This window comes from Chiloscyllium plagiosum, unplaced genomic scaffold, assembly GCF_037043375.1.
Source record: "Chiloscyllium plagiosum isolate Xiang-an unplaced genomic scaffold, Cpla_swu_hap1 HiC_scaffold_20, whole genome shotgun sequence".
In the NCBI taxonomy this organism is placed as follows: domain Eukaryota; kingdom Metazoa; phylum Chordata; class Chondrichthyes; order Orectolobiformes; family Hemiscylliidae; genus Chiloscyllium; species Chiloscyllium plagiosum.
In genome coordinates, this window is record NW_028270158.1 from 34130748 (window position 1) to 34143940 (window position 13193).

Sequence of the window (13193 nt, forward strand, 5' to 3'; positions counted from 1 at the left end):
AACAGAGAGAGAGAGAGAGTGAACAGAGAGAGAGAGTGAACAGAGAGAGAGAGTGAACAGAGAGAGAGAGTGAACAGAGAGAGAGAGTGAACAGAAGAGAGAGAGACAGAGAGAGAGAGAGTGAACAGAGAGAGAGAGAGAACAGAGAGAGAGAGAGAACAGAGAGAGAGAGTGAACAGAGAGAGAGAGTGAACAGAGAGAGAGAGTGAAACAGAGAGAGTGAACAGAGAGAGAGAACAGAGAGAGTGGAACAGAGAGAGAGAGAGAGAGAGAGAGAGAGAGAGGAACAGAGAGAGAGAGAGTGAACAGAGATAGAGAGTGAACAGAGAGAGAGAGTGAACAGAGAGAGAGAGTGAACAGAGAGAGATTGTGAACAGTGAGAGTGAAACAGAGAGAGAGAGAGTGAACAGAGAGAGAGTGTGAACAGAGAGAGAGAGTGAACAGAGAGAGAGAGTGAACAGAGAGAGAGAGTGAACAGAGAGAGAGAGTGAACAGAGAGAGAGAGTGAACAGAGAGAGAGTGAACAGAGAGAGAGTGAACAGAGAGAGAGAGTGAACAGAGAGAGAGAGTGAACAGAGAGAGAGTGAACAGAGAGAGAGTGAACAGAGAGAGAGTGAACAGAGAGTGAACAGAGAGAGAGAGTGTGAACAGAGAGAATGTAAACAGAGAGAGAGAGAGTGAACAGAGAGAGAGAGAGTGAACAGGGAGAGAGAGAGTGAACAGAGAGAGAGAGAGTGAACAGAGAGAGAGAGAGTGAACAGAGAGAGAGAGAGTGAACAGAGAGAGAGAGTGAACAGAGAGAGAGAGTGGTGAACAGAGAGAATGTAAACAGAGAGTGAACAGAGAGAGAGAGAGTGAACAGAGAGAGAGAGTGAACAGAGAGAGAGAGTGAACAGAGAGAGAGAGAGAGTGAACAGAGAGAGAGAGAGTGAACAGAGAGAGAGAGAGTGAACAGAGAGAGAGAGAGTGAACAGAGAGAGAGTGAACAGAGAGAGAGTGAACAGAGAGAGAGAGTGAACAGAGAGAGAGAGTGAACAGAGAGAGAGAGTGAACAGAGAGAGAGAGAGGAACAGAGAGAGAGAGTGAACAGAGAGAGAGAGTGAACAGAGAGAGAGAGTGAACAGAGAGAGAGAGTGAACAGAGAGAGAGAGAGAACAGAGAGAGAGAGAGAACAGAGAGAGAGAGTGAACAGAGAGAGAGAGTGAACAGAGAGAGAGAGAGTGAACAGAGAGAGAGAGTGAACAGAGAGAGAGAGTGAACAGAGAGAGAGAGTGAACAGAGAGAGTGAACAGAGAGAGAGAGTGAACAGAGAGAGAGAGTGAACAGAGAGAGAGAGTGAACAGAGAGAGAGAGTGAACAGAGAGAGAGAGAGAGTGAACAAGAGAGAGAGAGAGTGAACAGAGAGAGAGAGAGTGAACAGAGAGAGAGAGATGAACAGAGAGAGAGTGAACAGAGAGAGAGTGAACAGAGAGAGAGAGTGAACAGAGAGAGAGAGAGTGAACAGAGAGAGAGAGTGAACAGAGAGAGAGAGTGAACAGAGAGAGAGAGTGAACAGAGAGCGAGAGTGAACAGAGAGAGAGAGTGAACAGAGAGAGAGAGTGAACAGGAGAGAGAGAGAGAACAGAGAGAGAGAGAGAACAGAGAGAGAGAGTGAACAGAGAGAGAGAGTGAACAGAGAGAGAGAGAGTGAACAGAGAGAGAGAGTGAACAGAGAGAGAGAGTGAACAGAGAGAGAGAGTGAACAGAGAGAGTGAACAGAGAGAGAGAGTGAACAGAGAGAGAGAGTGAACAGAGAGAGAGAGAGAACAGAGAGAGAGAGAGAACAGAGAGAGAGAGAGAACAGAGAGAGAGAGTGAACAGAGAGAGAGAGTGAACAGAGAGAGAGAGAGTCAACAGAGAGAGAGAGTGAACAGAGAGAGAGAGTGAACAGAGAGAGAGAGTGAACAGAGAGAGAGCGTGAACAGAGAGAGAGAGTGAACAGAGAGAGAGAGTGAACAGAGTGAACAGAGAGAGAGAGAGTGAACAGAGAGAGAGAGTGAACAGGGAGAGAGTGTGAACAGAGAGAGTGTGAACAGAGAGAATGTAAACAGAGAGAGAGAGTGAACAGAGAGAGAGAGAGAACAGAGAGAGAGAGTGAACAGAGAGAGAGAGTGAACAGAGAGAGAGAGTGAACAGAGAGAGAGAGTGAACAGAGAGAGAGAGTGAACAGAGAGAGAGAGTGAACAGAGAGAGAGAGTGAACAGAGAGAGAGAGTGAACAGAGAGAGAGAGAGAACAGAGAGAGAGAGTGAACAGAGAGAGAGAGAGAACAGAGAGAGAGAGAGAACAGAGAGAGAGAGAGAACAGAGAGAGAGAGTGAACAGAGAGAGAGAGAGTGAACAGAGAGAGAGAGAGTGAACAGAGAGAGAGAGAGTGAACAGAGAGAGAGAGTGAACAGAGAGAGAGAGTGAACAGAGAGAGAGAGTGAACAGAGAGAGAGAGTGAACAGAGAGAGAGCGTGAACAGAGAGAGAGCGTGAACAGAGAGAGAGAGTGAACAGAGAGAGAGTGAACAGAGTGAACAGAGAGAGAGAGAGTGAACAGAGAGAGGAGAGTGAACAGAGAGTGTGAACAGAGAGAGTGTGAACAGAGAGAATGTAAACAGAGAGAGAGAGTGAACAGAGAGAGAGAGAGAGAGAGAGTGAACAGAGAGAGAGAGAGAGAAGAGAGTGAACAGAGAGAGTGAACAGAGAGAGAGAGTGAACAGAGAGAGAGAGTGAACAGAGAGAGAGAGTGAACAGAGAGAGAGAGTGAACAGAGAGAGAGAGTGAACAGAGAGAGAGAGTGAACAGAGAGAGAGAGTGAACAGAGAGAGAGAGTGAACAGAGAGAGAGAGAGTGAACAGAGAGAGAGAGAGTGAACAGAGAGAGAGAGTGAACAGAGAGAGAGAGTGAACAGAGAGAGAGAGTGAACAGAGAGAGAGTGAACAGAGAGAGAGAGTGAACAGAGAGAGAGTGAACAGAGAAGAGAGTGAACAGAGAGAGAGAGTGAGAAGAGAGAGTGAACAGAGAGAGAGAGTGAACAGAGAGAGAGAGTGAACAGAGAGAGAGAGTGAACAGAGAGAGAGAGTGAACAGAGAGAGAGAGTGAACAGAGAGAGAGAGTGAACAGAGAGGAGTGTGAAGAGAGTGAACAGAGAGTGAACAGAGAGAGAGAGTGTGAACAGAGAGAATGTAAACAGAGAGAGTGAACAGAGAGAGAGAGAGAGAGTGAACAGAGAGAGAGAGAGAACAGAGAGAGAGAGAGAGTGAACAGAGAGAGAGAGAGAGAGTGAACAGAGAGAGAGAGAGTAAACAGAGAGAGAGAGAGAGTGAACAGAGAGAGAGAGAGAGAGTGAACAGAGAGAGAGAGAGAGTGAACAGAGAGAGAGAGTGAACAGAGAGAGAGTGAACAGAGAGAGAGTGAACAGAGAGAGAGAGAGTGAACAGAGAGAGTGTGAAGAGAGAGTGAACAGAGAGAGAGAGTGAACAGAGAGAGAGAGTGAACAGAGAGAGAGAGTGAACAGAGAGAGAGAGTGAACAGAGAGAGAGAGTGAACAGAGAGAGAGTGAACAGAGAGAGAGTGAACAGAGAGAGAGAGAGAGTGAACAGAGAGAGAGAGAGAGAGAGAGAGAGAGAGAGTGAACAGAGAGAGAGAGAGAGAGAGAGTGAACAGAGAGAGAGAGAGAGAGAGAGTGAACAGAGAGAGAGAGTGAACAGAGAGAGAGAGGTGAAACAGAGAGAGAGAGTGAACAGAGAGAGAGAGTGAACAGAGAGAGAGAGTGAACAGGGAGAGAGAGTGAACAGAGAGAGAAGTGAACAGAGAGAGAGAGTGAACAGAGAGAGAGAGTGAACAGAGAGAGAGAGTGAACAGAGAGAGAGAGTGAACAGAGAGAGAGAGTGAACAGAGAGAGAGAGTGAACAGAGAGAGAGAGTGAACAGAGAGAGAGAGTGAACAGAGAGAGAGAGTGAACAGAGAGAGAGAGTGAACAGAGAGAGAGAGTGAACAGAGAGAGAGAGTGAAACAGAGAGAGAGAGTGAACAGAGAGAGAGAGTGAACAGAGAGAGAGAGTGAACAGAGAGAGAGAGTGAACAGAGAGAGTGTGAAGAGAGAGTGAACAGAGAGTGAACAGAGAGAGAGAGTGTGAACAGAGAGAATGTAAACAGAGAGAGTGAACAGAGAGAGAGAGAGAGAGTGAACAGAGAGAGAGAGAGAACAGAGAGAGAGAGAGAGAGTGAACAGAGAGAGAGAGAGAGAGTGAACAGAGAGAGAGAGAGAGTGAACAGAGAGAGAGAGAGAGAGTGAACGAGAGAGAGAGAGAGAGAGTGAACAGAGAGAGAGAGAGAGTGAACAGAGAGAGAGAGTGAACAGAGAGAGAGAGAGTGAACAGAGAGAGAGAGAGTGTGAACAGAGAGAGAGAGAGAGGAGTGAACAGAGAGAGAGAGAGAGTGAACAGAGAGAGAGAGAGAGTGAACAGAGAGAGAGAGTGAACAGAGAGAGAGAGAGAGAGTGAACAGAGAGAGAGAGAGAGCGAACAGAGAGAGAGAGAGAGCGAACAGAGAGAGAGAGAGCAACAGAGAGAGAGAGAGCGAACAGAGAGAGAGCGAACAGAGAGAGAGCGAACAGAGAGAGAGCGAACAGAGAGAGAGCGAACAGAGAGAGAGCGAACAGAGAGAGAGCGAACAGAGAGAGAGCGAACAGAGAGAGAGAGAGCGAACAGAGAGAGAGAGCGAACAGAGAGAGAGAGAGCGAACAGAGAGAGAGAGCGAACAGAGAGAGAGAGAGCGGAACAGAGAGAGAGAGAGCGAACAGAGAGAGAGAGAGCGACAGAGAGAGAGAGAGCGAACAGAGAGAGAGAGAGCGAACAGAGAGAGAGAGAGCGAACAGAGAGAGAGAGAGCGAACAGAGAGAGAGCGAACAGAGAGAGAGCGAACAGAGAGAGAGCGAACAGAGAGAGAGCGAACAGAGAGAGAGCGAACAGAGAGAGAGCGAACAGAGAGAGAGCGCGAACAGAGAGAGAGCGAACAGAGAGAGAGCGAACAGAGAGAGAGCGAACAGAGAGAGAGCGAACAGAGAGAGAGCGAACAGAGAGAGAGCGAACAGAGAGAGAGCGAACAGAGAGAGAGCGAACAGAGAGAGAGCGAACAGAGAGAGAACGAACAGAGAGAGAACGAACAGAGAGAGAGCGAACAGAGAGTGTGAACAGAGAGAGAGTGTGAACAGAGAGAGTGTGAACAGAGAGAGTGTGAACAGAGAGAGTGTGAACAGAGAGAGTGTAAACAGAGAGAGTGTGAACAGAGAGAGTGTGAACAGAGAGAGTGTAAACAGAGAGAGTGTGAACAGAGAGAGTGTGAACAGAGAGAGAGAGTGTGAACAGAGTGTAAACAGAGAGTGTAAACAGAGAGAGAGAGTGAACAGAGAGAGAGAGTGAACAGAGAGAGAGAGTGAACAGAGAGAGAGAGTGAACAGAGAGAGAGAGTGAACAGAGAGAGAGTGAACAGAGAGAGAGTGAACAGAGAGAGAGTGAACAGAGAGAGAGAGTGAACAGAGAGAGAGAGTGAACAGAGAGAGAGTGAACAGAGAGAGAGAGTGAACAGAGAGAGAGAGTGAGAAGAGAGAGTGAACAGAGAGAGAGAGTGAACAGAGAGAGAGAGTGAACAGAGAGAGAGAGTGAACAGAGAGAGTGTGAAGAGAGAGTGAACAGAGAGTGAACAGAGAGAGAGAGTGTGAACAGAGAGAATGTAAACAGAGAGAGTGAACAGAGAGAGAGAGAGAGTGAACAGAGAGAGAGAGAGAGAGTGAACAGAGAGAGAGAGAGTGAACAGAGAGAGAGAGAGAGAGTGAACAGAGAGAGAGAGAGTGAACAGAGAGAGAGAGAGAGTGAACAGAGAGAGAGAGAGAGAGTGAACAGAGAGAGAGAGAGAGTGAACAGAGAGAGAGAGAGAGTGAACAGAGAGAGAGAGAGAGAGAGTGAACAGAGAGAGAGAGAGAGTGAACAGAGAGAGAGAGAGAGTGAACAGAGAGAGAGAGAGAGTGAACAGAGAGAGAGAGAGAGCGAACAGAGAGAGAGAGAGAGCGAACAGAGAGAGAGAGAGCGAACAGAGAGAGAGAGAGCGAACAGAGAGAGAGAGAGCGAACAGAGAGAGAGAGAGCGAACAGAGAGAGAGAGAGCGAACAGAGAGAGAGAGCGAACAGAGAGAGAGAGAGTGTGAACAGAGAGAGTGTGAACAGAGAGAGTGTAAACAGAGAGAGTGTGAACAGAGAGAGAGAGTGTAAACAGAGAGTGTAAACAGAGAGAGAGAGTGAACAGAGAGAGAGAAGAGAACAGAGTGAGAGAGAAGAGAACAGAGTGAGAGAGAAGAGAACAGAGGGAGAGAGAAGAGAACAGAGGGAGAGAGAAGAGAACAGAGGGAGAGAGAAGAGAACAGAGGGAGAGAGAAGAGAACAGAGGGAGAGAGAAGAGAACAGAGGGAGAGAGAGAAGAGAACAGAGTGAGAGAGAGAGAGAAGAGAACAGAGAGAGAGAGAGAGAGAAGAGAACAGAGAGAGAGAGAGAGAGAAGAGAACAGAGAGAGAGAGAGAGAGAGTGAACAGAGAGAGAGAGAGAGCGAACAGAGAGAGAGAGAGAGCGAACAGAGAGAGAGAGAGAGCGAACAGAGAGAGAGAGAGCGAACAGAGAGAGAGAGAGCGAACAGAGAGAGAGAGAGCGAACAGAGAGAGAGAGAGCGAACAGAGAGAGAGAGAGCGAACAGAGAGAGAGAGAGCGAACAGAGAGAGAGAGAGCGAACAGAGAGAGAGAGAGCGAACAGAGAGAGAGAGAGCGAACAGAGAGAGAGCGAACAGAGAGAGAGCGAACAGAGAGAGAGCGAACAGAGAGAGAGCGAACAGAGAGAGAGCGAACAGAGAGAGAGCGAACAGAGAGAGAGCGAACAGAGAGAGAGCGAACAGAGAGAGAGCGAACAGAGAGAGAGCGAACAGAGAGAGAGCGAACAGAGAGAGAGCGAACAGAGAGAGAGCGAACAGAGAGAGAGCGAACAGAGAGAGAGCGAACAGAGAGAGAGCGAACAGAGAGAGAGCGAACAGAGAGAGAGCGAACAGAGAGAGAGCGAACAGAGAGAGAGCGAACAGAGAGAGAGCGAACAGAGAGAGAGCGAACAGAGAGAGAGCGAACAGAGAGAGAGCGAACAGAGAGAGAGCGAACAGAGAGAGAGCGAACAGAGAGAGAGCGAACAGAGAGAGAGCGAACAGAGAGAGAGCGAACAGAGAGAGAGCGAACAGAGAGAGAGCGAACAGAGAGAGAGCGAACAGAGAGAGAGCGAACAGAGAGAGAGCGAACAGAGAGAGAGCGAACAGAGAGAGAGCGAACAGAGAGAGAGCGAACAGAGAGAGAGCGAACAGAGAGAGAGCGAACAGAGAGAGAGCGAACAGAGAGAGAGCGAACAGAGAGAGAGCGAACAGAGAGAGAGCGAACAGAGAGAGAGCGAACAGAGAGAGAGCGAACAGAGAGAGAGCGAACAGAGAGAGAGCGAACAGAGAGAGAGTGTGAACAGAGAGAGTGTGAACAGAGAGAGTGTGAACAGAGAGAGTGTGAACAGAGAGAGTGTGAACAGAGAGAGTGTGAACAGAGAGAGTGTGAACAGAGAGAGAGAGTGTGAACAGAGTGTAAACAGAGAGTGTAAACAGAGAGAGAGAGTGAACAGAGAGAGAGAAGAGAACAGAGTGAGAGAGAAGAGAACAGAGGGAGAGAGAAGAGAACAGAGGGAGAGAGAAGAGAACAGAGTGAGAGAGAAGAGAACAGAGAGAGAGAGAAGAGAACAGAGAGAGAGAAGAGAACAGAGAGAGAGAGAGAGAAGAGAACAGAGAGAGAGAGAGAGAGAAGAGAACAGAGTGAGAGAGAGAAGAGAACAGAGTGAGAGAGAAGAGAACAGAGTGAGAGAGAAGAGAACAGAGTGAGAGAGAAGAGAACAGAGTGAGAGAGAAGAGAACAGAGGGAGAGAGAAGAGAACAGAGGGAGAGAGAAGAGAACAGAGGGAGAGAGAAGAGAACAGGGAGAGAGAAGAGAACAGAGGGAGAGAGAAGAGAACAGAGGGAGAGAGAAGAGAACAGAGGGAGAGAGAAGAGAACAGAGGGAGAGAGAAGAGAACAGAGGGAGAGAGAAGAGAACAGAGGGAGAGAGAAGAGAACAGAGGGAGAGCGAGAGAGAGCGAGAAATGGAAACAGCCTGTGTTTAAAATACCCAGTGCCTTTCCCTCAGAATTTGAAACAAGCAACATTATCTTATAATCTTGGTTGTCCCGATGGTTGTCCCGAATTGTGGAAGATGTCAGTTCAATGAACAGTACTAATCAGCTGTGCATTTTCTAAGGGCTTGTTCGGCCGCACTGGAGCAGTCCCAAATATAGGTCAACTCGACACTCATATGAGAAACATGCAAGCAATATGGGAAGCGAGTTGAAACCAGTCTTTTTTTAAAAAAAGGATCAAGAATGAGAGCAAGTATGCTTTATTGCCTTTTCAAAACATTCAAACACAGAATAAACTTGAAGGTAATTTTCTTAATCTTCAAACAGTGCTCCGAAAATCTTTGTGGTTTCAGATTAATTCACCTTCACTGACATCTAAAAGCATTCAATTGTCTTGGAATACTTGATTGACAGACACCGAAGCTCAGGTATCAGAGACATCACTTAGTGGAAGTTGACTAGTAAAATTGGATCTCTCCTATTGCATACAAAGGTTACACAGACTGGAATTCATGGCATAAAGTACAGGAGCAAAACAGGTTTTGGAGTGCAAGACTGCAAAAATGGAATTGGGAAATATATGTTGTTTCAAAACAAAACAAGCCTTTCACCCCAATTATAACAAGATAATTTTGGATGAGAGTTACCTGATCTTCTCGCTCAAATCCTGGTGCTTTTGGATATGTAGATGTCGGTGATGAAACACTGGATGTCGCAGGATCTGAACATAAACGATCATTAGTGAAATATTTGAGCCTACGTATTGGTTCAATAGGAGACAATGAACTGTTACTACCTGAACTTGAAGTAACTGTTGGGCTGCTAGATGATGAAACCTGAAAAGGGGAAAAACATTTAGAGAAATAGAATTAATTCTGACTGTCAAAAAAAATGACAAGACAACAAATTGACAGCCAGCTAATTATAATGGCCTCAGAATTGGGCAAATATTCAGCATAAATTTAAATACAAAACTCATCAAGTAAATTGCAACATTTTTTTAAAAAGAACATTCCAATGTTTCTCATTCTGGGACACGATTATGTGGGGTATAGGAGGTTCATTGACCTGGACTTAATGCACAAAAGCCTGTTCATTCATGGCTGCCAATATCCTAACTCACACCAAATCCAGTTTACTCATCAGTCCTGGCTTTTTGACCTACATTTTGGTGCAAGGACGTCAATATTGAATCGGTGGCAAGAGGAGGAGTATGGCAAATCAGGGACAAAAACGGCATTTAAATTTGGAGGCAAGAAGCATGACTGAGATGGTAAAATGAATACATTTCATCAATCCATATAAGGCACATGGTGCCCAAGCCATGGCAACTGAGGTGAAAACCCAAAGCACTAGAAGGGCTTAAAAGTGATACAGCAATGGTATTGAACAAGCGGTCAGTACTAAATGGTGATGGGTGTATCTTATCTGGATCCAGCACCTAAGAATATTGAAAAAAATGAGTGTGGAAACTGCAGAGGCTCTGACAATTATCTTTCAACCTCTTCTAGATTGGGGATGGGGCTGGAGAATAGGAAAATTGCAAACATTATGCCATTGCTCAGAAAAGATTGCAAACATATAGACTAGTCATTTCAACTTTGGTAGTGGGGAAACTTGTAAAAATAATTATTCAGGACAGAATGAATATTCAAATGGAAAAACGTGGGCTAATTTAGAAAAGATAGTATGGATTTGTTATGGGGAAATCATGTCTAATGAATTCCAGAGGATTTTTTTGAAGAGTTAAGAGAGGGGTGACGAGGAAAAGGCCATTGCTAAGGTATACTTGGATTTCCAAAAGGCATTTGATAGATTCACACAACGAGCTTGTGACAGGTTGTAAACTAAAAGAGACAGCAGCAAAGTGGACACAAAACTAACTGAAAAAAGAGGAAAGATTGTATACTGCTTGATCTGGAGTAAGTTTTGAATTGAATATCTCCATTGTTTGTTATTGGGATCGTTGTTTTTCTTGATATACAAAAATAATATTAGTGTGCAAGGAACAAACTTGGGAGTTTGTGGTTGGAAAACAAAATAGAAAAATTGTAAACTAAGAGGACAATAAGGATGAAGATGAAGTGGAGAATTGCAAGATGATGCACTTTGGTACAAAGAACATGAAGAGAGAGTACAAAATAAATGAGTCTAGACGAACACTGACGAACATTAAAACACTGACTGCAGGAGCACAGAGACCTTGTTATGTGCATAGCTCTTTAAAAGTGGCAGGACAGGTGGTGAGTACTGTTGATATAGTATTTGGTCATCTTGGCTTCATTAATATGGGCTTAAAATACAAGACAAGGGAGGTTATGGTGAACCTATATCAGGCACTGGTTAGACCTCAGCTGGAATACTGTGTACACTTCTGAGCATCACAATACAGGAACACTGTGAATGCACTGCAGTGAATGTACAAGAGGTTCACAATTACTGTTCCAAATAGACATTTCAGTTATGAGGATAGATTGGAGAACTTGGGCCTGCTTTACTTGGAGAAGGGGAAGGCGAGACCTGATAAAAGTTATCAAAATCATAAAGGGTCTCGACAGGAGAAAATGGTTCTTGATTGTAAAAGGATGAAGAATCAGAGGGTGCAGTTTTTCCCCAAAGTAGTAAATATGAGGCGAGAAATATATTTTCACAGAGTTAGTTTGGAATGAACAACTTGGCGGTAGGTTAAATTGAGACAATTAAAATTGCATTGATTATTTAATGAGACCAGTTGGCTGGACAGATGGTTTGCAATGCAGCATGATGCCAACACCATGGGTTCAATTCCCACACCAGATGAGGTTATCATAGAGGACTCTTCTCTCTCAGCTTCTCCCCTCACCCGAGGCATAGTGATGGTAAGGTTAAACCTTAGCAACCATGTCTCTCTAAGGACAATGGCAATTTTACCTTGCTTTTACTTAAAGATTATTTGAATAGAAACAACACAGGTTTTTGGGGAAAAGGCAGGCTTTTGGCTTTATGCAAAATAATTAGATAGCTAATAGTACATGAGTCAAATGGTTCATTCTGCACCATAACAATTCTGTGATTTTCCATCACAACGCAAAAGTATCATCGGTGCAAATAAAGGGAGGCTGTGTCTTTAAAATTAAGTTGGCAAAAACAATGTGCAAATTTTGTTTGAAAGGAACTCAAATGAGGAAACTAATTAAACATTCATGCTTAGATCAAGAAATAAGTAGCAACGTGCTCAACCCACAACCCATTCATTAATCACAAGGCTGTTTTAAGCTGCACGAGTTGCATAACAGCAGTGATCATATTTAGGTTATTTTGGCATCGTACTTCAAGTTTTCATAACATTAAAACACTGACAATGAAACAAGATAAAATATTACATGAAGAGCATCAAATTCTGTCTCGTGTAGTCATGATTCATGTTGTACAGATAAGGAGTTTGATGGCACTGAGATAATAATACATAATAGAGTGAAGGGGTTTACTTACATTTCCTATCTGTCCATTATTGCTGCCTGAGTTAATACTTGAGCCCCAATCACTTGCAGGTCCAATACTTTCTGTAGAATAAAGCCTAGCACTTTGCTTGGACTGAGTACCTGCCGCAGCTCCTGCCTGCATCATAGAGGCGACCTGATTCATAATCTGCACTTCCTCAGTAGAAGGGATTCCTACAAAAAAGAAAACTTATTCACAACAGAAAATTCATACTGTACTTTATTTAAGAGCTCCAGTTAATTAGGAACAACTACCAGTTATTTAAGTGTTATTAATTTGGACTAATTAGCACAAATATGAAGTTGAGTATCAAAATGGCTGGCTGCACGTGCGCAAACAAGCCTGGTGATGCAGATTACTAGTTACAGTCATCCCTAAGCCAGAATGACTCTGGATGCATGATCATGCTACTATAGTTCATGCACAATAACATCACACTAGCAGTGCGTGCTTGTATGCAGATGACTGTTTGGAAGACTCAACTTCATTGAATAACCAAGGTCAGACTCAGTAGAAGACTATCCTTCCAGTTGGAAGGCAGCAGGGATCCGATGCTTGCTAGTGACACTACACAGCCAAATGTAGTTTTTGCTCCTTAATGCTTCTTGCACTATCTAGAGGTGGCGTGCCTACAAAACACAGCCCTCGTAATTTCAAGGATATCAGAATAACCTAGACCTTGTAAATGATGGTAATTGAAGGACTTCACTTTATAAACCTCAAGCTCATACACCATGAGCTTGACTGTATGTTCACCACTACAAATCAGTTGTCCCATCACTGATATACTCAATGGAGAAAATTCTTGAAGCATTGAATGCTTTGCCACAAGAACTCATTGAGAAAATGACAACTGTATTTTAAAGGACATTGAACAAATATTCAAAAAAAGCTTATATTTCTCTAGCACCTTTAGATTAGATTCCCTACAGTATTGAAACATGCCTTTCAGCCCAACAAGTCCACACTGACCCTCCACACAGAGTAACCCACCCAGACCCATTCCCCTATATTTACCCCTCATTAACACCATGGGCAATTTAGCATGGCCAATTCACCTGACCTGCACATCTTTGGACTGTGGAACGAAACAGAGCACCTGGAGGAAACCCATGCAGAAACAGGGAGGATATGCAAACTCTACCTAGACAGTTGCCCAAGGTGGGAACTGAAACTGGGTCCCTGGCACTGTGAGGCAGCAGCGCTAATCACTGAGCCACCACTTACCCCATAATAAAATGCCTCAACCCACTTCACAGGAGCATTATAAAACTAAATGAAACTGGATTACTTAACTAGACCAAATCTAAATCAGATACCCAAATGCTTCACCCATGGATTTAAGGAAATCAACAAGCAATTTGAGAGTCAGTGAAACATAGGGCTATGAAACTGAAGGTTCAATATCATTCGAGGAATGATCAAAATCAAGGATCCTCAATAAGCTAGAATTAGA

General features: G+C 44.6%; 1 protein-coding gene across 3 annotated transcripts in view; it reads right to left on the minus strand.

Moving 5' to 3' along the window:
* unkl (unk like zinc finger) overlaps positions 1–13193 on the minus strand; it is a 141689-nt gene that overhangs the window by 52480 nt on the left and 76016 nt on the right. For 2 of the 3 annotated variants that reach the window (XM_043711635.2, XM_043711634.2), the window contains exons 8-10: positions 11729–11910; positions 9054–9093; positions 8905–8978 (exon numbers count right to left, since the gene is read on the minus strand). In XM_043711635.2, the coding sequence (XP_043567570.1) occupies positions 8905–8978; positions 9054–9093; positions 11729–11910 (296 nt within the window). Of the gene's footprint in view, positions 1–8904; positions 9094–11728; positions 11911–13193 lie in introns of all 3 variants that reach the window. The other variant, XM_043711632.2, reaches the window with a different exon arrangement.